General features: G+C 41.7%; 1 protein-coding gene across 2 annotated transcripts in view; it reads right to left on the bottom strand.

Annotated features, from left to right (window-relative positions):
* Positions 1-7,000: 7,000 nt before the first annotated feature.
* Positions 7,001-26,439, bottom strand: part of LOC138104775 (PHD finger protein 21A-like) — a 93,735-nt gene continuing 74,296 nt past the window's right edge. Inside the window, exons 4-5 of one of the 2 annotated variants that reach the window (XM_069003979.1) lie at positions 8,967-9,051; positions 7,001-7,376 (exon numbers count right to left, since the gene is read on the bottom strand). In XM_069003979.1, the coding sequence (XP_068860080.1) occupies positions 7,351-7,376; positions 8,967-9,051 (111 nt within the window). In that variant the 3' untranslated portion in view covers positions 7,001-7,350. The remainder of the gene's footprint in view (positions 7,377-8,966; positions 9,052-26,439) is intronic. The other variant, XM_069003980.1, reaches the window with a different exon arrangement.

Genomic DNA, 26,439 nt, shown 5'->3' with positions numbered 1-26,439 from the left:
GACACGTCTTTCAGCAAACCTCCATGTTTTCCTAGTAAAATATGAGATCCGTTTAAAAAGGACCTAAAATTCACTGTCCATCACATTTGTATTCTAACGCCTACACACTGTAGACAGAGACCTCAGTCCATTAATCTTTCTAGAATGATGCTCTGACAAAGCAGTTTGATTGTGAAAAACTGTAACTGTTTTCAGAGCAATATCAGTTTTTTTCCTTAGTGGCTCCATGGCTACGAGAAAATATTTGGCATAACCCTGAGAGTTTATTTAGCTTGCAGAACACTGGCAATCCACTTTAAAACCAAAATGATGTCTTGTCAATTAATAATTTAACATTCCACACTAATCTAATGCCATGCATGCAAACCATTTGAACAGACTTCTTCAGCAATGAGGTCCATGGCCCCTCTTCATTTACCCAATAGTCACAATAAAATTATCTTGAACAACAGAATATTTAATATTCAGAGAGTGACAATACACAAGTGCATGGCAAACAGTCGTGAGCTACAGCACTTTAGTACATCGTCTTAGGATTTTGGTTCAATCATATGCATTTCCATGTATTTCTCATATATTTCCAAGTTGCTATTTATATACATGGCTGATCCTGCCTGATCTGCACCTTAAGTCATGAGCCAGCCACCCTCATAACTTTACACACTGAAACAGAAATGAGCAGGGCTTCAGCCAAGCACATGTGTACACACAGGCACCCAGAGGAGTTTGGTGGATGCTTATGGAGGCAAAAGGCTTCATAGTCTGTATTTTATCCCTGGCCTCCCATAAAAAAAGCTTCCTTTTGCATACAGGCCTTGGGCACCAGGCTGCCTGTGCCCAAAGAGAAGACATTAAAAAAGGTTCTCATACAAACAAGGATGAAGACTGTCACAAGGGAAGGTTTCATGCAGTTTCCAAAAATGCTGTATTTCGATGTAAAGGTGTTCAAGACGTGCAACCGAGGGGGAGGAGGAGGAGAAGCGTTTTAAAGAAGGTCGGGTTCCTCCTACCATTCGCTCGGTAAATGACCTGTCAGTTTGATGCAAACGCTCTCCCTGCGACGCCCCAGCTTGGGCGGGGGCAGGGATGGGGAGAAAGGAGGGGAGGAAGAAGAAAATTGCTCGACAGAAGTATTTTTAATGACCCCCAGGGAGACGTCACCGTGGCGCAGGCTGACGTGAGGTACCCGGGGGCATGCAGCCTTCCTCCTCCTCTTCCTCCCCCTCCCGCCTTCCTCCTCCCCAGTATGGCTGCTCCCGTCTCCCTGCCCTTTCCTAAAGGAAGCCCCCGAAAGCACGATTAATAAACAAGGAGGTAGCGACTGCCCGACTAGGTACAACTCGAGTGTTAGTTTTTGTTAGAGGGATTAAAAAAAATAGCTGAAGAAAATCTGGGACTCGATGGAAAGAGCCTTTCCAGGGGCAGACTTTTAGCCAAAGGAAGCTGAGTGTGAAACACGGGCAGGAAGGTTTACATGTGCTGAAGTACAGTCTCAGCATTAGTTGGTTGGGGGTTTTTTTACGACTTCTTTTGTCTGTTGGTTTCTTCTCCTTTTTCTCTTTTTCTTTTTCTCTTTTTTTTTTTTTTTTTTTGACAACGTCCTGCCTGCCTGTCATCAGAATTAAGAACGTATTTCTTTGCCTCTATCAGATCTCAGTTAATTAGCCATCGCTGCAGCAGGCTAAAGGATTTAAATTCAAAGTGAAACTCATTCCAATCAAAACTGCAGCAAACTGGCGGTTTTGTTTGACTTTAACCTGAGAGTCAGTTATTGTATCACTGATGTACATGCTGCATTACCAGCTGAGTGCTTTCAGCACCCTCTATCAGTGTGAAATATTTAATCGGCATAAGGATCCAATCAGCACAGCAGAGGGGAAGCTAGTGTGTGCATTAATTTACTTGCAGTTGAAAAGCAGTAAAGCAGGTCAGAAACATATAACCTTCTCCCTTTCCCCCTCCTCCTTCCCTTCCCAAACAAATACTCAGCACATCAGAAGAATTTTGGCGGGGGGGAGGGGGAGTGGAAGGGATTGAAAGCCACCCTGTATGAATCCAGATAGGATAGTCAGACAATAAATTAGTCACTCCTGCCAAAGAATTACAAACACTGCCTGAAACAGAAGAGAGGAACAAGGCACAACACCACCACCCCAGACATGCCCCCCAAAATCCCTTCTCCAATTATTACATTGTGTAATTGTTTTTTTTTTTTTAATCTTTGACTCTTTTAAAGCTGGAAAGATGGCTGAATGGTTACCCCTTCTGTGTATGGCATTAATTAGAAGGAAAGCACATGCCAGGAAATATTGAAACAGCACATGCCAGGAAATATTGAAATTTTGCCCCTTAGTCTTTCTACTAAGGGGCAAAATGGCTTTTGATTTTCTGACCTGCCACATTCTCCAGGAAAGGCTTCCATTAATGTTATTGATATTAAAAATCTGGTTTAGAAGCATTCACAAGCTCTTCCACACATCAGCAATTTTATGTACTGCAGCGCACGACAGCTAAACTTTTTCCGCTTCCAATTCTACCCTTGTATTTCTTGCTTATTCTCCCAAGACAATCTAGTTCCTTGTCTCCTTGATATCGTAATGAGAATACCAACATGCCATTTTCTTTCACAAGGGATCATATACAACCTGAATGTTATGGGAACAAATTTGTACAATCCTCCAAGCAAAACCATAGTGCAGAAATGTGACACCAGATGACGATTAAAGTTGCTTCAAAAAAACCCCATCCCAGCTTGTCAGCGTAAGTGGCCAAACTCTCAGTGTGCCTGCTCTCTAGGACAGGCAGCAATGAAGAACTGACAGATTTATGTAAAAAGAGATTTTTCCAAACTGGTAAATACTCCAGCAATGGTAACTGTGGGCTTAGAGATGCACATATTCAGTCAAGTGCATTTAGCCTTTAATTTCTGAACCCATTAAACAGCTTGCTGCAAAAACCAATGCGTTTTAAATGGTATTGCTAACTGGCAATCCACTTGCCAAAGCTCGGAATTAGTAGCTTAGTGAAGTGTAAACAGCACTTTTAAGCTAACATGGAATAGGGAGGAAGAGGATGTTATTTAATGAGAAAAATCAGATTGATATCATGGAACATTCTGGAAGTACTTGTGCATCTTGAAGGAGAGGAGGAGGGGGAACCTCACAAATAATCCCTCCTCCTTTCTCTCTCTCAAACCATGCCAATGATCAAGGAAATGAGAACAAGGCGCTTGATTCACAGCTGACTATCTCTTCTTGTTACATCAGATCAAGAAGGAGTGTAACAGGGAGGGAGGAGCCGATTTCTGCAGAGGAAACAAATCTACAAGCTGGCATTTTGTCTCCTACCCCTATTAATCAGACCAGTTTTCTGTCAGAAACAGAGCTTATAAAACTTGCAGTGGAGTTACATGTGTGCCCACTCACACACATGCTGCATATATGCATCTAGAAAATTAAATATTATGTGTGTGGGATAAAGTCCTCCCCAAAAAAATCTTCAAGGCAATAGTAGTTGGTTTCCCATTTTATTTTATGGATGGATCTCTAATTCGTTCACTTAATCCCAAGCTAAAAATGTACAATAAACTGCTAATAGGAAGACATAGCCTGTGCTGAAGCCCCCAGTAATAACAGCCTTTAGATAGGGGGCACTGTGTTCTGGAGGAGGTCTGCAAGGCTTTTTTTTATATGTTTTTTTAAATATGCTTTTTTTAAACCCTAACTTACCACAGAGGAAAACTTTGGCTTGACCTCACTATGAATAAAGCAGAAAGCACACAGGCATCGTCTTGGCAGGTCAGAGGAGGGTTTAACTGGCTCCCTGCTGTGTAACACGGGTTCTCCCCCAGCCCCAAAGCCAGAGTCCTACTTTCCATTAACAGCTCAAAATTTACACTCTTTTGCTGTTGCCAACTTCAGTTTCTCATGATTTGCCTCATCCCATGCATTCAAGAGGATTACATTCATATGGCTTGTTTGTTGGTGAAAAACAAAACCAACTCTCTACAAAGAAACTCACAAAAACACCCTGGGTCCGGTATAAACACTAATGTACTTCTAATTTAAGTTTTGAGAAAACAAAGCAAGAGTGATTAAAGGCCAGGAACATGCAGTTAGCATATGGAGCCCCAGTAAGTGCCCTAGAGCAAGCTGAATGTTTCCGTTGTGTGAAACTCATTCATTATAGCTATAAGGTGCAGGGCAGACATTTGCATTTCTAGAGTGGCATCTTGTCATTTTTAGCTAAATCATGGGACCCAGACCCTTTCTAAATGGCATCAAGCTCACATTTCTTGATAACCTGCCTCCCCTTTGTTTCAGTATTCTGCCTCACTCTTTTCTTCTCCTCTGCGTGAATGTCATTAAACTTTGCATTCTATGTGTCCAGTATTCAGGGGCTTCTCATTTTTGCTTAAAAAGGCACTGTTTGCTATGACCAAGCACTGCAAAAGGAAATGAAACTGCATGCAATCAGAAGAACTAACAATAAATTAGAGTAATTTATTGTATCCAGTTCCAAAGCTGCTGCCTCCTGATTCACATTCCCTCTACCCCATTCCTCCCACCAGTCCCAACCCAAGCCCCACTCCAACCTGATAATCATTTCTATTTCTCCCTTCTTCACCCCAACTTAAAATCAAATTTGGAAATGCACATCTTCTTTGGAGTGTCAGGAAGAACCAGCAGTACAATAAACTACGCCAAATCCTTTCCCCTCCCGCCCCCCTGCTTTTTCCTAGATAACACAGAATCCTCCTGAAATGAACAAATGTAAATGTGAGCAGATACAGACTTCCTATGGGATCAAACCAACTGTTCCTCAGTATACATAGAAAGAAGATAGAAGTTAAATGGTTGCATTTTGCCCAAGGGAAGGCAGAGCTTCAGTTGTGAAGTATTCCCATCAGAAATTTTGGATAAGTTGAAAAGAAAAGAAAAAAATCCCTGCCTTCTCTCCAGACCTGGTGTAGATATTTCCACAGCAATTCTTCATACACACATTTCATCCCAACAGCATGAGCTTTTAGGATGACTCTGAAGTGATTAGTGTTTTTCAAGTGCAGGCATGTTTGCATGGTACACATGAAACTGCTCAGAGCAACCTTTCAATTTTCCATCACTCCCAAGTACAGTTTTGGTGAAAGCAAACAAAGCAGGAGAGGAAATAAAGAGCCCAAACTGAGTGCTTACATCTAGGCACATCCTCATTCCAAATCCAGGCTCTTGTGTCCACATGGGTCACTGCCAACATAAGAGCAGCAGCAGCCAGAGGAACAGTCACCCAGTGCTCCTGCCCCCCAAGCCCAGGGAGATCCCACTCTTTCTGGCAAGGGAATGTCAGTACATGAAGGAAGCTGATTTTGTCATGGAACCTGAAGAGTGTGCTTTGTTCAGAGGACAAAGATGAAGGCAACTTTATGAACAGTTTTTTTGCAAAAGCCATCAGCCATTAGCACACTTTACTCATGAAAAACCCTGTGGCTTGGCAACACAAAGAGGAGGGTCCTTCCACCCCAGCCTCTGAGTCTGCTTCTGGCTAAGCATACCAGGACTGAGATGGAATCAGAGCTGTCTTTCAAGATCTAGATAAATCCCTTTTCCTTAGTTTCCCAACTTGGTAACGTGTTTTCCTTGCTGAGGTATTATGAATATGAGCTTGTTTGCATCCATTAAATGCTGTTTATTTGTTATTAAAGACAAATCATATGATTTTATCTTAAGCCACGGGATTATGTCTGTCAAATCAAAGGTAGTGAACTACCGCCCTGTTTATCTAATCTTGCCTGCCAATATTTTCTCATGTCCTCCAAAGGAAACCTTGTGGAGATGAAGATGAGACTTCACAGGTCCAAGCATTTTCCTGGGTGTATGCAGGCTTGGCCATGAAAAGAACTAAGCTGATGGCACAAACTTAATTTCATGTACTTTTCTTTCCACAGGTTGCATAAAAAGCGCAATCTACAGACCAAAAATTGTAGTAAAGCCCATGGCCAGAGATGGGAAACACACAACTGGTAACTGCACCTTGAAAAACAGGTGCTACAGGTCTGAAGAAGAAAGGTGTTCAAAGAAGCTGGAAGGAATGGCGGAAGAGACATACGGAACCAAATTTCTCACAACAGCACTCTTGCAGTTCTGCTGTCAATGGACAGAAAAGAGTTGAAGTAGTAAACCTCAGAGAGATTCTCCTCCTGCATCATAAAATAAAACTGTTTATTACAAACTATGGAATGAGAATTATAAACAGTTGTGCAGGTGTTTGCAGAAGTGAAGGACGCAGAAGGATGAGTTGACAATGGACGTCCATCTCAAGACTTCCTACTTTCTCATACACAATAAATAGAGGATGACAATCTCAATGATTTTCTCTGTCCCTTCCCAGGATCTCTGAGCATCTGTACATCATTCAAAGAAATCCCTATGATCCAGTAAAACCCCTCCAGAGGCAGGAACTCTGAGTATACGTGTGGAAGGAAGCTGCAGGAGCTAAAAATGAAGTCACAGAAACACACTGAAACACACTGGTTTGAAAGACAGGTGTCTGCTAAGGAAGGCAGAAGCCTCCCTTGGGAATGGCAGATGTAACCCCTTTCCCTCCAAGTTATTATAATTTTGAAATCAAGGGGCTTTTAGGCAAAGATGTGGGAAATAGGAATAACAGTTCTTTACTATTATATATCTATATGTGTATAACCAGTCAAACAAACAACAATAACTATGGCAGTAACAGCAAACAATCACAAACCCAGTCCCAGCCTTCTCAGCTGTCGGGCCCTTTCCCCTCGGGTGCAGTTCCGCTCGCAGCCGGCAGGGGCGCTGGTGGCTCCCGGTGAGCAGGGCAGGTGCGATGGTTCCCCCACGGCTGCAGGGGGCGCTCCGGAGCGAGCTCGGGGAGCACGCGGCACTGGTGGTCTGGGGTCCCAGGGAAGGATGGAACAAAGGCTTCACAAACCCCTGGGCAGCTGGCCCCGGTGTCCGGCCGGAGGCTCAGGAACAGCAGGCTGGAACGGCAGGCTGGAGCGGCAGGCTGGAGCACAAATCCGGGATGGCAGATGAGATGTATCCAAGCGGGGAATCCCCCGGAGGTCTGGGCTGGCAGGGCAAGCAGGGCTACAATGTAGCGAAGGCTCGAAGCAGCGGCAGGGCAGGGCGGCCACAGCCCAACCTCCAGCGGGGCAGGGAAGGCGGCTTTGGGATCCCGGGGCTTCTTCAGCACAAAGAAAAGCAGCCGAAGCAAGCCGACTCCTCTCTGTCCGAACACCGGAGCCTGAACTGACCACACACTCAGGTGAAACAAAAGGAGCAGCCAGGTCTTTTGTCTCTCTTAAGCATCCAGCGATTTGTTTTCTTAGTAACAGTATGGGGGAAAAATTCCTTTAACAGAAAAAAACTAGACCTCTTAAAACCCCAACACACACTCACAAGATGAATCAAGTCAAAGCTGGAAACTGAACCTCAACATCAAAACCACAAAACTTTAATTACTGAGAGAGCACCTTCACTCCTCATTTAATTTTTTCCTCAGTTGCACCACTTCATTTGCCTCATGGAGTATCCAAAACATAACTGTGAACAATGTGAATGATCACATTGCCCTCTTTATCCAGCCTGAGGGCTGACTGTGCAGGCAGGCTGGCTGCCACAGCACACAGGCAGCAACAGCACTGCAGAGGTTTTCTACCTTTCAAGCAGGGAGTGATCAAAGAGGTAGGTTGTCAAATACTGTCTTACCAAAAACATAAAGTACCACCTGATCAAATATCACCTCTTACAGAAGTGGGAGAAACAGAAAATTGGGAACTTCAAGCCCTCTGTCTTTGCTCAGACCACTATTCAATGCATTACTTTTATTTATTTATTTATTTATTTATTTATTTATTTATTAAAAAAATTTATTTTTATTGGGGGTATATCATGGCCTAGTTCCTCTAGGGACATTGGTGATTTAGACAGATTAAAAAAAAATTAACTTCCCCTCCCTAATCCTCCCCCTCATGACAAAGAATGCTGTGTGAGTACACACGTGAAAAATCAAAAGCCAACTTAGTTTGAGAATCCCAAGGAATACCACTTGACTAGATACAGATAATTGATCAGTCATAATAAGAGGTGGATACAGCATGCAATATTTTTCTGTGAATGAGACTTCAGAGAATGCATGAAAAAACTATTTAGAATGACTGAACTTTACAAATACATTTGCAGATTTAGAAAACACTGTGTAAATTTAAGAAACAAGGGAATGATATGCTTTCATTCTAACTTAATGGAAATGCAAACGATAAGACAATGCTTAAAGGGAAAGAAAGGTATACAGCAGGGTTGGGAAAGAATATTGAAAAGAGCTGCTAATGAAGGACTGTGTAGATCCTTGAAAGTAAGACACTGCACAACCAGGGGCCAAAGAGAGAGTAACAAGCAATAAATAGCACAGATCGTGCCAATGACAGTAAATAAAATGGAATGTAGAAGAGAGAATGAGATAGAACAGACTGGGCCCACTTCAAAACAACAACAGGAGAGGAGCACAATGGCTAAGGAGAAGGCAGTGACACACTATATTGCCACTGCCTTCACACATCAAGATGGAGATGATTATATAATGCACAGATAAAATGGAAATTATCTGCAAAATTTAGTCCCTAGTCCACAGTTGTGTCTGAACTAATTTCTAAACTACTTCCATGCACAGTACAGGAGAAAGAAAGACATTTGTATGTTGAGCTTTTTGCTATGGTAGTGGCAAGCATTTGGATACTTTAGCCATGAGAACTCTACAGGGAGCTGCAGAGTGACACTCATCTGTGCGCATACTCAGAAAGGGTTCAAGAACACAACACAAAAGAAAGTTGAGAAGAGATCGAGAGAAGCTTCAGCAAACTTTTTCCCTTACTTTTTTACATTTCAGAATCAGAATAAACATTTCCCATTGAGTGCAAAACATCACAAGCACTTAATACCAACCTCCATCAGTCAACCCGATCCTTTGCCTGGAACATTTATCCCAGCTGATAGCTCTTCTTCTGATAAAAGTCATTTTGCAAATATGCTGAATACAAAAAACGACAAGGTGGTCAGAAAGAACTGATGCTCTATCTCTCCAGTTCTGCAGTGCACCCAATTTTTTTTATATTCCCACTTGAGTTAACCTTTTCTCTGCAAGAGTGGAACACCCTTCAGAGCACAAGGCAAGGATTAGGTGGCAGGTTCGTGCAGAAGCCCCCAACAATCTGAGTTCAAATACAGGACAAGTAGTAAGTAGGAATGAAAAAGAAAGTCCTTGTTCCAGTTTCAAAATCATCTGTGGTGTAACTCCCAACTTGGAATAAGATTGTGCTGCAATTGTGTAAAGACACAATGTAGAAAAAGAATGGGACAAATAAGTAGCAATATCAAGTTTGCTCATTCCAGTGGCTTCCAACTGTGCAGGAGGTGTTAACAACACTCAGTGTGGAAACAGTAGCTCTTTACACACTCTGTCTATAGATACTGTGACTACTGCCAGCCCAGTATCATTTCATTCCTGCTTTTCCCATTTTTATTTCTTCTTTCCTAAGGGATCGAAGCCTTTAAAAGGAATTGTGGAAAGGCAAAATGAAGCTTAGTAGTGATGTCCTTCTCCAGGAGGTGAGGGAAACAGGCCATGTTTTACCAAACATGGTACGTCAGTGTGAATTCCCAGTTCTTCCAAGGGAAACCATCTCCTGGCCCTTTAATCCTCCTCCTGTGACACCCCGACTAATGTGGCTGCACCAGCATTCAGATAGCCGTGCAATAAACCAGTAGCTCTATCAATTAAAGTTAATCTGGCAAAGAAAAAAACCCTAGCTTTTAATACAGATGAATTTCCCACCTCAGATCACACCCTTTGTGCAAAAACAATTGAACCTAAGTGGTAGAAGGAGGCACTGGGGAGGAAGAGGGAAGGAGGAGGAAAAAACACCATTCCAGGAGAGTGCTAGCATGGTATTGGGGCAGCAGTGGGCACAAGCTTGGCAATTTCACAATGAATTGTGAGGAAAGTGGGAAACAGAAAAGAAGGGATTAAAGAATCAAAGAAAGAACATATGCAAGAGCCTATGAGGACAATGCACTTCGGCCAAAGGAAACAAGACAGAGCCACTGTACATTTCACTGCTAGGCCAACAAGTTTAGTAACACTACTTCCAGTAGTAATCAATGCTCACTTTCTCCAGTTATGTGTCAAGCAGCCTGCGTGGAAACGTGCATTTCCAGCAGACTGCTGCCTACAACACAACCAATGATAATATGTAGACTCAGTAGAGAGACTAAAGGCTGCATGGACAGAATGAATAAATTACCTTCTCAACTCTCAGAAGTTTATAGGTCTCCGTTAAGTCATTTAGATCCAAAATCTGACCTGCTTTAAAGCATTTATAGCTTGTCAGGGAATATGTTCTGTATATTCAACAGCCATTTCAAAGAAAATAAATCCCTTTATTAGAAAAATTATTATATTTTTATACTTAATAATTCTAGTAACAATTTCTACTGACAAACAACCTTCACCAAAAGAGCTTATGCACTACAAGTTGACACCTCAGCTAAATAGACACTAACATCCCCACATAGGCACGTCCACCTACCAGACATTACTCCCAGTCTTATGCTGACATAATGAATAAGAAATAAATCACAGGAAAAGGAGCCATCAAAAAAGCAACTCAACAGAAATTATTAAAAAATAAATCAGTCAAAGGCAGAGGGAGAGAGGAGGCAAGGGAGAAACAGGATGTTGAGAGAAAGACATTCAAAACTTCAGATTTCTTGAAAGCATTCTTTCCAAAAACCAAAAGCAAGCTGGGCTGCAGTGCTGTGGTAAAGGCAGATGCATTCAGTTTTCATAACTAGAAGTTTGAAGAAGAAGTAACTACAGCATCAGAGATGCTTTCCTAATGTGAAGGTGAACAAAATGGCAAGAGACAAAGACTGCTGAATTCAGCAGTAGCTAAGTCTATAAATAGGCTAAGCAATCTGTAAATGGAAACTTTTCCAAGCTGGAATGAAAGTAAAGCTCCTAAGTATTTTAGCAGTGAGCATGACTGAATCTCCTGCTACTCATTATATCAGTATCATCCATTAACATCATTACACTTTCGGGCTTATTTGGATTTCCACTCTACAACATGATAGACGTTTATTAGTCGATTGTTTATCTGGGGATGGTGTGGATGAACAGAAGATGGTACATATGTTGAAACAGGGTACAAATGTTCTCAGCTGAGAAATTTGGTTTATTGTTTTTTGATGCGCTCTAAGACATGTGATCAATTTCCTAAGACAGTTTGCTGGTCACCATATAGTCTGTGAGTATAATAGGACTTGAACTGCCATCTATGCATAACCTGCAGAAAACAGGGCAAGTCCAGTCTGGAAGGACTGGAATATGGGCAGGGGGGGGAAACACAGGCTTTTGATGCTGACAATTGTGGCTTCAGAGCAGGTAGTGCAGTCCTTACGCTGTTTCAAGAGCAACTCTAGGTCTGAGGAAAACAAAATTCAACCCAACTGTTTTAGACTGGCTCATGTACATGTCCAGATGAGCCTCACTGCTGGCTCAGCAGTGAGGGGAGGAGAGGTGCCCACTCTTAGAGCAAGATGGCTGTTGGGCAAAGGAGATGAAAAGAGGCCTTAAGATTTTGAGATAAATCTTCCAAGATTTATGCCTCTCTAGTTCCCCATTCACTGAATTCAGTAACTGCAGATCTATAACTGGCATACCTTTAGCTCAGGGCACTTCTGGACTACAGAGTCAGAAGCAACTTCTTGTCTTGGTTTGAAAGACACGTGTCTGCCAAGGAAGGCGGGAACCTCCCTTGGAATGGAGAATATGACCCCCTTTTCTCCGAATTACTATAACTTTGAAATTACGGGGCTTTCAGGCAAAGATATGGGACAAGGAATAACAGTTCTTTACTAGTGTATATATGTATAACAAGGCAAACAAACAGAACCACAAACCCAGTGACAGCCCTCTCTCGGCCGCAGGCCCTTTCCCCTTGGGTGCAGTTCCACTCACAGCCGGCAGGGGCGCTGGTGGCTCCCGGCCGGGCAGGGCCGGTGCAATGGTTCCCCGCGGCTGCAGGGGGCGCTGTGGCGCGAGTTCAGTTGTGTCTCCCTCACATGGTAATGGCGGGCAGGCTGGGTGGCTACAATGGGCTTCAGCAGGAACCTTGGAGCGGTGGCTGGGATGGCAGGGATGAGCAAATCCCGGAGTAGCAAATGAAATGTATCAGAAACTCCACAGCTGTAGCAGGAGCTGCAGGGTGTCCAGGAAGGCACAGGGTGCAAGGTTACCATGTAGCAAAAAACCTGGAGCAGTGACAGAGAAGCGGTGGGGCTGGGCAGCAGCAGCCTGGCTCCCGAGCACGGCCGGGAAAGGCTCCCTCGGAGGGGGTCGGGGCCCCAGGTTTTCCCCTGAGGCAGCTGAGTAGATGGTGAGAGTCCTTTCTAGTGAGGTAAGATGTTAATAAGGTCCCAGTTCAATGGCTGCTCTTAGGAGCTGCATTCATGGTAGAAGAAGACAGCGGAGATGGAACCCCACAGCAGTGGTGAATTCCCCTCACAGCAATTGCAGCCTGTCTCCCCTCCAATGTCAAGAGTGAGAGAGAGCGAGAGGAGCCAAGGCCAGACCTTCAGCGCCCGTGAAAATCTGAAAATCTTGCAGTATCTTGGCCCTTCCAAAGACAAAAGCCCTCAGGTATGAGAGTAGCCAGCTGCACCCTTCCCCCACGTTGGCGATTTCTTTTGTCTCTTAAGTACCGGTTGTTATTATCTCTTAGCAATAGATGGGACAAAATTCCAGGAGAAAAAGAAACAATAGGAAAAATCCTAACCCCCAGCACTTCTCCTTTAGTTTATGTACTCACTGAACTTTATTCTATTCTTTCCTACAGCAGACTAACACCTGTCAGCTTCAGCAGAATTAGTTTTGGTTCTGACTGGTATAAGAGTAGGAAGAAATCCAATGGAATGTATTTAAATGATTCTGCTACTTTCTGCTCTGATTTTCATAGAGAGTAAATAAAAGCAAGCCAGACCAGCTCCATGGTGCTTTCTCCAGTGTCAATTGTCAGAACTAGCTCAAATGGATCAAAGCATGAGGATCCTCACTCACCTTGTGGGGACCCTACAGTCTCCCTGGGAGCATCCTACGAGTGCCTTTACATGGAAAGAGACAGATGGAAACATCATCCCACTTGACCAGTGAACTCTCCTCTGAGGTGGTCTGTCTCTCTTCACTGCCACTGGGCATGTTGGCTTCTACATTAAATATCCCTACTGGGTGATGAAATTTGGAGAATTCTAGCCCAGAAAATTAAACAGTGAAATGCTTAGTCATGCAAGTGCACTGTTCTTTATCTTGAAAGATGTGCTAGTATAAAATTGCAATGTCTCAGTGGGGGGTTATCCCAGTTTTAGGATAGTGGGATAAGAGTGGTGAGTGAGTTGCAGGAATTCTGTTCCTAAACCACAAAATGGACTCACCTTGCCTTAGTCAGGCCTTTATGCCTTAGACCTTGAACATCTCCTGATGTTCAGAGAGAGCTCCTGAATAGCTGCTGTTAGCATTTAATTTGGCTTCAAACATGTTAAGAATGTTAAGTCTGAATGACACAAGCAGGAGAATTTGTGTATTGTCAGGAACAGTCCATTTTTGTAGAGACATTTCCCTCCAGGTGTTCACGAACCAGACAGACACAGTCAGGATGGTCATAACTTGCCACTTGACAAAATATCCTGCCATCCCTAAACGGGATGTGCTGTCACCATGCACCAGCAGCAACCATCTTCCCCCCACAGATGGGCTGCTGACTAGCCAGCATTCCCCAAGGCAGGGACACATTGCCTCACCTTCCGCCTTTCCAAGACTGCCAGTTAGTTGCTCCTGCTTTTAAATTAAAAACAGCTCCTAATACATGCTCTTCTTGGTACATTGGCAACATGCACAGTCTTCTGGGCACAGCCTTGCATATAAGTCCTCCAGCCTTGGTAAGTTCTGGCTTTCTTTGAGAGACTGCAATGTAATGTAAGAGCAGTTTTGGCTAGGAAGGAGGCTGATACTGCTAAGATTGATCATGCTGAGCAATGAAGCTCGGATATGACCTTATCAACAAGGATTTTTACAACTATGCAGGAGACAAAGCAAAATGACCTGGACAAACTCAGTGTCCTGGCAAAGAGCACAAGAACAAGCAAAAGTTGACTCATGGCAGTAGAAAGCTGCCCTTGCATCATTGTGACTTAACTATAATTAGACACCTCCATTTTTTTAAAATCACTTGTGATTCTTTTTAAGGGCTGGCAAAATGAGTGGAAATGTCCTACAATTTCATATGGAAATACTTTTAAAGTGACTTTTAAACTATTTTTATGTTGAAGTAAAAAAAAGTTCTCACAATGCCTGATTTCTTTCAACTGGTGTTCTTTCCTTCAAGTGCAAGGACAGGAGCTGTTAATATTACTAACTGATAGGATAGTACAAGGAAAAAATGATACATGAGTTTCAGGACAATCACTCCATTGTGTTATATTAAAATATCAAGAGGCATGTGTCAGCTGAGCCAGAAGCAACCATGAAAAATACACTGTTTATGGAAAAGACAAGCCCTTCAAGGGCAATTACAAACTTTCCACAGCATCAGCAGGAGCAGGGATGTATTTAACCACTGACTGCCACCACGCCTGACTTCCAACAATAGAATGCTACAAGACATTTGCATTTTCCTTGGTCTTTTGCTATATTTCTTCATACATGGGCAAGAACAAATGAGGGCTGCATATCTTCACTAGCACCTTGAGGAATTGCTGTCCCTGAAAAGCAGTTACATTTACCTTGGAGATTGGCCCAGGCATTCCAAACCTGGTTCCATTTTTCTGTGAACAGGCTCCTCTGAAAAAGCATTTGCAATGACTGCTAGAGGAAGCCTGTCAGATCTGTAGGGCAGTTCCATAAGTGCCTCAAGCCACAGGGTGTGAATCAAGTTCCAGCCCAAAGCTGCTTAACCAGGCATGCACAGTAATTCAGGTCTACCAGAAAACCTGTGTCTGGATACACCAAAATTCCTTTGGAGAACCACTGGTTTCCATCTCACAGGCTGTCACATCCTGCTGGCTATCACAGAGTGGTCAGGACATGACTATCTGCAGAGCGAAATGTTCTAAGGCAACTTTAGGATTATGTGGCTACTGGATCACTTTGCACCATTCAGAAAACCTAATTCAGGAATTCTTGCACGAAGTTTACAATTTCTTCCTGGAAGCCATTCTGAAACCAAAGTGAAACCTCAATTTAAGTATCTCAAGTAATAGCACCTACTATTTTACTAGGTTCATGGCTTTCAATATTGAAAAATCCTGATTTTACTACCCGCTTAACTTCCAGCCACTTATACCTTTTTTCCAGCTACAAGGAATAGCTGCCTGCCTCAGATGTTCCTTTCCTGGGAGACAGGGACAATGATTCTGGTTTTCTCCATACCCGCAGCAGGCACCAAGCTTGGGGTAGAATATAAGTGAGCACTTTTGACAGCCTCAAATTATGTCTTGGGCCAAATCAGCTACTCATGTTCCTGGGAAACTCACTGCTTGCTCTATTGGTCCCTGAACCCAGCTCAGTACTAGGCCAAAAATGAACAGGGCCAGAGAATCCACCAGAAATTTATATTTTACCTTCAGTATTTTGTGCACTGAAGCCAAAATTCTCTTAGTTCAGGTCAGGGGATTTTCCCAGAAGACAATCGCCTCACATAAAATTAACCCGTTATATTAACTAATTGTGTGCAAATAAAACCCATTTCAGTTACACTAAATCTATATTCAAAGAACTGTTATTCCTAATAAAGAGCTGAGTCAGAGGGAAGGCCACCTATTGTGCTATGTTAAACTTCCACTAAGATGCACTGGTCTTTGGTAAAATAGCTTTGCAAACTCTTTTATCACTGGCTTTGGTTTCAAACCTCCTAAGGTGATAGTAATAACTAGAAGTAAATGAAAAGAACATGAGCATTTCAACCAGGTATCTGTAACATCACAGTGTGCAGGTGTGATGGTTCAGCCGTGCACCGACAGACCTGTGAGGAGATGAAATGAGTTGCCATCCAAGCAAAGACCTAGGAGTAGCATTAGTACAGTTGAAGGGAAGAAGACCCTACACGTTGCCATTCATCCTCAGGCTCCAAAGGATGGTGAAGTTCACCTAGTTTGACATCTCATAGAATACCACTGTGGCATTCAACTAATTAGAGACTAATAACTTATTTTCAGGTAAAGCTTGACCTTCTAGAGACGGTATCCTGCTCTGGGATGAGGCTCCCATGAAACAGCAAATCCTATGCTTCCTTTCATCAGCCCTTGAAAGAGTTAAATCTCCTCCCCTTAAAGCCTTCAGCCTATTTTGTGATTTGAATTGCTCAGGAGTTTTACCTGCAGCTGTAGCCGGTCTTGCAAGGGCCTCTGACATAGCCAGAATTTCTGATGGGCACCTTGCTGTTCTAGGATTTTTGTATTTTAATCAGATTTAGGGAGCCAAAGTGGGCTGAGTGTGCAGGAGTATGTGTCATTCATGTGCAATGCAGCATGCAATCCAGCCTTTCGCCCTCCCAGCTCCCAGCCATTCGCATTCTGGCAACATCTCACTTTAAGTCCCCAAATACCCCCAACCCAACAAAGAACAAATACCAGCTTCTCTGAAGCTACAGCAGAGAGAAAATGACAGCTAAAAAACTGCATAAGGCCAACTTGAAAGTTGTTGAATTTGGTGCTTGGGCTTTGGAAAACCTGTCATTTGGGAGGAACGGTGGGAGGCTGCTCTTTCCCCCTCCTTTTCATTAAACAGCTTTTCAGAACTTGGGAGAGCTACAGCTCTCATTATGCATTCCTCCTTCTGGAAATAAATACTTGTGTGGGTTGTCACATTAGTCAGTAGATAGATGACAAAAACAAATTACAGCCTGGCACGGAGCCATGCATTGTGTGTGTATGTGTTACAATGGAGTATGCTATTCAGAATGTGGTTGGTTCTGCATGTCAGAGGGTGGAGCCTTTTCCAGGAGCAGAAGTCCTATAATGAGGAACTTTCTAAAGAAGAAACGGAATCATGACTGTATTTCATTCCTTTCCCTTCAAGGAGATATTACACAAACTCCCCATATGGCTCACTGCTACACAGAGAAGTCCTACTCCTTCAAGACTTCTTCCAGCTCTCTGAAGTCAAAAACAAGCTAAGCAGTCCCACAGCTCACTTCAGCCTTTAAATAAGCTGGGGCTCTCCAGAGGGATGGGAACCAAAAATTTATTTGTCCTTTCAAGGTCCACAGAATTTGTCCCCTCTTTCTCTCTCATTGTACATGTTTCAGTCAGTTTTGGTGTCAGTTATGATGCCCAAATAAAATTATTTTTCAAAAAATAACAAGATTTTAAAAAAATGCCCAGTATCCAACCCTCACTGTGAACAACTAGTTTTTTCAATCGGAGAGATCAGCATCCTGGATTATTACCCAGCTGGTCCTCTGCAGAAAAGATGAGCCACACTGCACATTCCTGCCCCCATGTTTTGCATGTGTGAAAATATGAGCCAGGGAAGTTATTCAACAAAAAATCAAAATTCTGCCCTAACCTGGATAAACAGAGGATGGCTTTCAAGAACCTAAAGGCAGAGGAGACTAAATTGCACAATCAGATTATCTGATGAGGATATTTCAATGAGTAAATTGAGTTATTTCAGTTGTTCCGGGAACAGCTTGAGGATCTCTTGTTACTGCTGTGGATCATAACTCTGGAGCCGTAGTGGAAACTACAGTGTGAGACCTTGTAGTGGGTTGAACCTGAGTTGATGGACAGTCTTTTAGACTAATGACGGTTCTCAAAATTTACATATTTAAACCGCATGGAAAGGCGGGAATTGCCGTTTGTCCTAGCTTGCCTGCTGGAAGGTGGAGGGGGCCTCGGAGCCTCCGGGCTCCACCCGGCCGGGCCAGGGCCCCTACCCGACTCTCCTTTTCCCAGCGCTGTAGCACAGACCCTGGGCCGCTGGGGGGGAACTATCTCAGAGCCGCAGGCAGCTACAACCAGCCATGGACTGCCACACAGCTAAATCCATCCAGCATGGCTTCCTGGGACCGGCAGGTCCCTTTCCTCTCCACACGCAGAGCCGGCGGAGCCAACGGGAGCTGGCAGAGCCTCCTTTCTGCAGCCAGCACACTCCGTGCTGAACTGAAGAAGACACCATGCAGCCAGCAGCACAAAGGGAGCGAGGCTTTCTCCACCGTAAAGCCTGACAAGGACACTCTTCAACATGGTGGCTTCAGAGAGAGAGAGAAAGAGAAAGTGAGTCACGTGAGACAAAGCTGAACATGGCAACGGGAGAAAAGAGGGCAGTGCCACATTTCTTGCGTGTAGCTTAAAAAACTTCTTGCATGCCGTGGTAAGAAACTGGAACATCACAAACTGTTTGTCTCTTTAATCCATTTGAAGTACATGGGGGGATGAAAAATTCACGTGGCCCATGAAAATTTTGAAGATTGCCTATGCCAGGCTATATAGAAGCATTGAGAGGCTTTTTAGATACTTGTGGCAAAAAAAAGCCTTTGTGTTCAGGCCAAAGTAACTCATCCTTAAAAAGATTAATAACCCCATGTGATAGCCTATGTTTGGCAGTGTGAAGGGACTGTGAGATTTTCATGGAAGAGATGCTTTACACCACATCAGATTCTTTCTTTCCAGGCGGGTCTGCTGTTGGTGGCAGTTTGGGAACCACGTGCAACTGAAGAAAACCTTTTTCCCTTAAGCATATGAAAGAGACTTATCAAGAACTGCAACACTGACTAACACCCCATGTTCTGTTACCCTTTTTTTGAGTTGGGTAAAAGGAGGAAAGTGCTGGAAAGGGGGAGGGGGTTTGCTTTAATGTCTTGTTATTTCTCTTTACTTTTAATTCTATTTGTAATAAAACTCTTTCTTTGTACTGCAACTGTTTAAGGTTTGTGCCTGCTTTGCTTTCTCCTAATTCTTATCTCACAGAAGGAAAATAAGTAAGTAATGGATATTTTGAACCAGACCACTACACTTAATTAGTGTTTCTGCCCGATTTCCAAACTAAACCTGCTACAGACCTACAACTGCATCATTCCTCACCAGAGAGGGATGAGAAAGAAATTCATAGCCTGCCTTCCACCCATTTCTCTAACCTTAATATACCTTTACGTTGGCCTTGTCGCTAACTTTAGGATACCTTTACGCACCACAGTGTAAAGGCTACACATCATTTTCAGTAGGACAGCACCAGTAATGTCATTGTTCAGATATTTCTGAACAGGTCACTGACTGCAAATGAACAAAATTTAAAAACCAATTAAACCCAAAAAACTTTTTACCATTTACATTCAGAATATTGACAAAAGTAATGCATTCAAATGCTGTATCCCCAACTAAATCACAGAAGCAACTTAAAAAATATGGGACTATAAAAAAGCAATAAATTATGGGGGTTTGCCACCTTTAATAATTTTGTAGGAGTAGTGTGGTCAAACTTCCAGAAATAATCACTAGAAATTCAATTATTTGTACAAATTAAAGTGGAGAATTTATGCAATCATATCATTCCAACAGCTAGGGCTTTAGAAATAAAGTCAAGCATTGTATGACACACAATATCCCTGCTAGGGTTGGCGGTGCTCCATTTATATGCTGTAAACTCAAACTGGGCAATGAAAAGAAATTTTCCAGCACCATTTTACCTTATGCTGCTGTTCAAAGCTCACATTTCAGTCCTTACTCATTCTTGGTGAGTCACAAGCTTTTCAAGCTTCTAACATTTGTGTATCAAACTAGGCCAGAACTTCAGTTACTCTAAGCAGTGACAAGGCATCAGTGTTCCTCTGAATCATCATTACCACACTCATGTTTGAAGGACTCTGCACAAGGGTTAAGGATTGGGTATAATTGTGAATATTAAGTCAATTAAGCACACTGAAGCCAATTTTGCACCTCCTAAGGATAAATACTCAAACACTACTCATGATTTTAGAGACTATCTTGGCAATGTTTGTCAGCTTATGACAAGGACACTGTGTTCTGGATTCACATTGATGGGGTCTGGAATTCTAAAGTGCTAAGTGCTTTTGTGACTCAGGGCCCAAGTTTTCTTATAGTGCTTAATCCAGGAACTTACATGTTAGTGCTGTTATAAAATACTCATATTATGTGATTAAAAAAACCCCTCAGTTTGAATCACCTCTTTGCTATGAGACACCCACACAGCACTGCACCACAAGCACAGAGTAACACAGAGGTATTTACTTGAGGGGGTTTTGCTTGTTTGTTTGAACCAAACTGCAACAATAAAAGAAAACATAGGTAGTAATGACCTTTTGTTTACAGAGATATAATATTGCCCGATTTTATGTTTTACAGGATTTTGCTAACTGCAGCAGAGCTCAGCAATAATACCAAACAGTTTTTAAAATTCCTCTCCAAGAAAACAATAACATCCACAGCTAACATCCACAACAGGGAACTTGGAGCCACCAGGTAGGAAAGTATCTGGTTTGTTCCTGTTATTTTATTTTATTTTATTTTATTTTATTTTATTTTATTTTATTTTATTTTATTTTATTTTATTTTATTTTATTTATAGCCCATTGCTAACACAAGCACACACAAACACATGTTTAGTAAGTGCCCTTGATGGCATCCATGTAGGTCTTTCTGTCTTAGTGATTGGTCTGTAATGAAATATTTGAAAGCACTGGGCTGCCTTGCAATACACTTTGCACATAAATGCAAATCAATAAGAAATACGAGCACTGTCTTTCAGACAGCTTCAGGTCACTGTACAGTCTCATGTATTTTGTTTTTTATAATAGTAGTTAATGATGACTGCTTACAGCGGACTGGTAATGATTTTCAAGCTCTCCCTTTTCTCCTCACTATATCCATTTCAAAGGCTCTAAACTAAATTAATCAATATCCTTTAATTATATGAATATACTGGTAAATTTTCGCACTCAGTGTTGTCCTTTCAGAGGACAGAACTGCAGGTATCTTTTTCCGTGTGTCTTTCAGCCACCAGAGACAATTGCTGGGACTGAAGTGCCCCTACGCCACAGAATCATAGAATCAGTAAGGCTGGAAAAGACCTTTGGGGTCACTGAGTCCAGCTGTAAAATTCTGAACATCTTAGATTTGGGGGTCTGGAATACAGTGAATCAGATCACAACATCACATCTCGCAACATCACATCTCACAACATCACATCTCACAACATCACATCTGAAAAGGTATTTATTTGGATGCTGGAATCAGGGGGGAGGAGTGAATGCCTCACTGTATCTGGTTTAATAATATTTTAGGTTCTAGGTTTTCCTTCTCAGCTTTGCACTTATCAAAAACAGTATCAGCTCCTGAACTATAAAATCAGGGAAAGTGGCTGCACTGCTTCTGTTGGGAACTCTCCAAGCACTGTTTGAGAGCGAACAGCTTCAGTGCTGAATAGTCAGTGCACAAGACCGGGCTTTATGAGAAGTGCTGAATCAGTTAATAAACAGCACAGGGAGCTTTTGGTTCAGGTGACAGGTTCTCAACATTTTTCAGAAAAAAACTGGACAAGTACAAAATAAACTGAAGCAGAGTAGATAATTTAGATAGTTCCGTCTCTGCTCTGGATTGGATCTGTGTATCTCCTGAGATTATTTCTGTAACGTCCAACTGTGGTCCTAATTCTGAAAACTTGGTAGGGAAGGCCGGACATCAGGAGGAACATCTCACATTACTAAATACGTCAAATGAGGACAGAGAGTGGAACTGAAAAATAGTAATTTCAGCAAACCAAACTAGAAGTGTGTCTTTATCTTTGAGGACTTATCCATTTAGCAGGAGATTTAGCTATATGGTTCCCTTTCACAGCACAGAGCCACAGCTTTGCTCCAGGGAGCTGTGCTGTAACAGATTCCTTGGAGAATTCTGATATGCCTAGGTTTCATGCCTGTGCACAGCTGAAGCACTTTTTCATTTGCCTTCTTCTTTCACTGAGTCCATCTTGGAATGTATTAACAATTTGAGCATGATGAGGGGTTTTTTTTATCTTTCTTCCTTTTTTTTTAACAAATCGTTCAGATTCTAACTTTCTAAATTTCATATTACATAATGGGCACTTTAATCTGCTTTTTAAAGATGCATACTAGGAGAAAAACTACAGATCCCAGTTTCTGAATATCTAGATAAAAAGAGTCCTCCATGTTGAGAAAAAGGTTAAGGTGAAAGACAAATTTAAAAGAAGAACCTCAAGAAAAACTGTTTCTAAAGACTGTTTCTATGCCAAATGTAAGTATTGCAAAGAAGAAAGAGAAGAGGAACAATATATTGTAATACAGTAATAGTAATGCAACAGTAAATCATCTGCAGTCTCTGCTTGTCCTTTTTTCAACTTTTCTACCATGCCTTTCTCCTCCCTCTTTTTCCTAGGGATTCTTGAATCCATCTTCCTTCTTTTGAGTCCCACAGTTTTAATCCTAAAGTTCACCATATTTTCTAACTGGTGGGTTTTTTATCCTTCTCAGTAGAAAAACAACTAAACTGAAGGTTCTGGTGTAATCAGCGTCATTCTTCTGTGATGGACAAACACAAATGATGCGGAATATAGATTAGAGAAGCATGTCCTGACATTCTGCACCCTGAACAGTGTTCTGACCCCACCATTGCAAAAGGTTACTGTTAGACCAGGAAAAGCTCCAGAGGTTCATAAGGTACTGAAATAGCTTCATATGATGACCAAAGATAAGCAAAACCTTAGACAAAAGTAATTATTAGAATTACGTTGCTTCAGATTTGCATGGAACTGACACAGAATGTGAAAGAGGTTTGCTAAATTAAGTGGCTCAGACAAAGTAGGTGAAGATTGATTGTTTATGTCTCATCCAGTAAGAGCAAAGGCAATCCAATTAAACCTGTGGAAGCCAAGTTCAAAATAAAAAAGTCTTTCAGAAGGACACTGTGGGTGCTGAAAGCTCTCATGGGATCAGGGGAGGACTAGTGATCCTCATGGAAAAGAATGCCACCGAGGGTGTCTAAATACATGGAGACTATGTTTGGATCAGGAAACCTGAAATGAAATCATTGTCAGAAGAGTCTTTGATAAAATATCCCATATAACAGTCTTGCTCTTTGATTTGTCCCTACACATCCGCCTCTGGCTGCTAACACAGACACAACGCTGATGGACATCCAGTCTGACCCAGGGCAACCATTATTATGTTCTTATAACAGTAGTCAGGTTTTTGGTTTTTAATTTGATTTTCGTGAATGATATGTAATTGAGAAGAACTCGGTTTCCAGAAAGCAGAATGGCTTTGAGGTCATAATGTTTAAGAACACCATTTTTTTCAACTGCAAACCTGATTTTGAATCAGTGAGAGCTAGGTAAGTAGGGGAGTTCCTGGTGCCAATTACTCTGAATCATTTTCCAAGTACTAAAATGTGGGTATTTGAAAGTCTTATGAGGAGGAAGACGAGTTCAGTCCTTCCTTACAATGAAAAAATAAGATCAAAAATATTTTAGGAGTCAACGGAACAACAGCTGCAGTTTTCAGAAAGGGTTATTTCTGATTATGGTCAATCAGAAAAAAAAAAATCAATGAATAATTTTCTTTTTAAGGAAGACCTTTGTTTTCTAACTAATTTAATTCCTTTTGAAAAATCTTTCCCTTTCACACAAATGCTGAGTTATCTGTATTTTATCTCATTGGTTACTGTGCTGCTTTCAGCCTAGCCTCAGTGAGCAGAGCTGAAGAAAATTTTAAAAAGCAAGAGTCTGGCAGGAGACTGAACTGTTCTCCCAGCATGTGCTTTCTGAACTGAGGGTGTGAAAGTAGCTGTAAGCTGGCAAAAATTTTGAAGCCATTCTGTGTTTTCTGCAGCCTGCCTGGGGCCACTGTTTTCTCTCCTACGTGACTGGCAGAAACTGAAGTGAAAAACATAGCGGGCTGTCCACATAGTCCTTGAGCACAAATAAACTGAATGTCCTTTCAGGACTATGCATTTGGGGGATCAGATATCTTCTTCATTTAAATTGGCGTTAAATGACACAGTGCAGGTGGGATGTGGTAATTCTGTAACTACACGGGAAATGGTAACATTTCCTGCACAATGTCTACCTTTGCATAATCCATTTTTTGTCTTTTTTTTTTTTTTTTCCCTGGTAAATGCAAGCAACATTCTACTTTGATCAAATGTTAACAAGAGTGTCAAGAAGTGAAAAGTCCCCCCACTCCTGCACACGACATTTAAACAAATCAAGCTCAGGGAAGACTGCAATGTTTGACTTTTGCTGATTTGGGAGGTTGTAATCACTTAAAGCACTGTGTATATTTTATATCCTGCTGTAGGACTCTGCTCTGCTTCTGCTGAAGTCAGAATTCAATCAATAACTGCTATCAGATGGGCACCTTCCCCAGTTACATGCTTTTTTTTCTCCCATACAGTGATACATGTGATCATTCAATGGTCATTAGACATGGTCTAATTCTGCACTGTGGTGGTTAAAAATCTAACACTTCAGGGTCAGTCTTTACTCCATTAAAAAGTTATTTAAATAAGTTTTTATTAGATTTGAATGTTCCACATGAAACAGCAAACAGATATTATCCCTAGAGTGTTGGCTAGTAGTTAAATACTCTCAAGATCCTGTGTTTTTAGGCAATATAATCATTAACAGCCATGCCAAGAAGAGACAAATTGGCAGCATCTGATGTGCTCATCTGATGTAGTCACATCAAACATCAGTACATACCTGTGAGGTAAAATGACTTCCAGAAAGTGAAAGAAAAGAAATTCAATGGAAAAGTGTGAAAAAGTGCAGTATGTTTCTCATAACATCTCTCCTGGAAACAAAAGACTTGTCTACACTTGTAACCACTCCAGTTACCTGGGGCAACTTAAATTTACATCCTTGTTTACACAAGATGTAACAGACACCAATAATGAAATCAAGGACATACATACACACACATATATATGAGAACATACAAATTTTCATATACTTATGTGTATGTATGTATATACATAAAAGTAAATGCTAAAATGAACCACTTGACTGATGTGTACTATGGTAGGGATTTATTGTTCTAAGTACTTCTTATTCTACTGTATTACAAGCAATTTGTACAATGGAGCTTGACATGTTAAGTATAATTTCAGTAATTAGGTAATAACTGCACCAGTTCCTCAACAAATGTCTCCTCAGTTTGTCTTTGGCTGATTTTCTGATATTAATTTCTTGCTCAAGCACCTTAAATAGCATTCATATGAAAGGAAACTGAAAGCAAACAAAAACTTGGTCTTCAAATAAAAATATTTTTTCCTAGTTTATTTTGCTAGAAGTACAGTGTTTGGATCTGTGGAATAAACCAGTGAGACTCATGGAGGAAATGTTTCATATTTCTATGTATGTCTCCACTAGAAGATCACAAAAAAATAGAGGATAAACAAACTCTTGACTTTCCTCTTTGCCAAGCCATCACTTTCTAAAGGACCCAACGTATGTGTTATTTCTGACTCAGATCTTATACAGTGTTTTGAAACTGCACTGCACATTTGAATCATAAGAATATTCAAATGCAGGAAAACAATTGGCACAAAAATAGGAAATGCAGTATGTCATTATACTTCCCAGTCCTCATTTGGATACTACTGCTAGTGTATCTAACTAAAGGGATTGATTTTAAAGAATGACGGAGTGTCCCTCTGCCCTTTTAAATCTCTCCTTGGCCATAAATTCGTATAAATGTAGTGAGGAAGGGGAGGGAAGGGGGGAAGGTAGCCTCCAGATATCATGCCAAGAAAAATACCAAGTTCATATTGCAACAGTTTTGCAAAAGCAGCTGCAGTGTCAGGGCAGTCACACACAAGTCCTTTGCCTATCTGCACTGTAACATTCCTCCTTCAGCATTCATCCATTATTTTAAGCCTTACTCCATGAAAAGGCACAAGCTCATTTAAGAGTCTACACTGAACCTTTGTTGAGCCGTGAATCCAACTATATAACCAGTTTCAAACAGCCTCCACAGAAGTTACATTAGTAGCAGGAGTTGTACATGAAGCCAGCTCCTGGCCAAGTGGGACCAAACATTCTGTTTTCCTCCATGTCTGTATTTTTAGAAAGAACAATGTGCTTTACTGAAAATCTGTAGTAAGCCAAAAATCAGCTTCAGATTCTTAGCTAACCAAGAAAAAAAGATCTTACAATGTGAAATATAGTTAAAGATTACTTTTACAGTTTCAGTTCTCCTGAAAGAAACACCTTGGTTTTCCCTCTGCCAGAATGAATTCATTTGGCATTTTCTCCAGGGAGACACAGAGCCGCAATGGCTGATTCTTCCACTCTTTTCAAATACTACATAGAAATGTCATCGCGGAACTTTCC

This window comes from Aphelocoma coerulescens, chromosome 1A (assembly GCF_041296385.1).
Source record: "Aphelocoma coerulescens isolate FSJ_1873_10779 chromosome 1A, UR_Acoe_1.0, whole genome shotgun sequence".
NCBI classification, from domain to species: domain Eukaryota; kingdom Metazoa; phylum Chordata; class Aves; order Passeriformes; family Corvidae; genus Aphelocoma; species Aphelocoma coerulescens.
The sequence above is the reverse complement of the archived record's forward strand: the minus strand, read 5'-3'. Positions and strand labels throughout refer to the sequence as shown.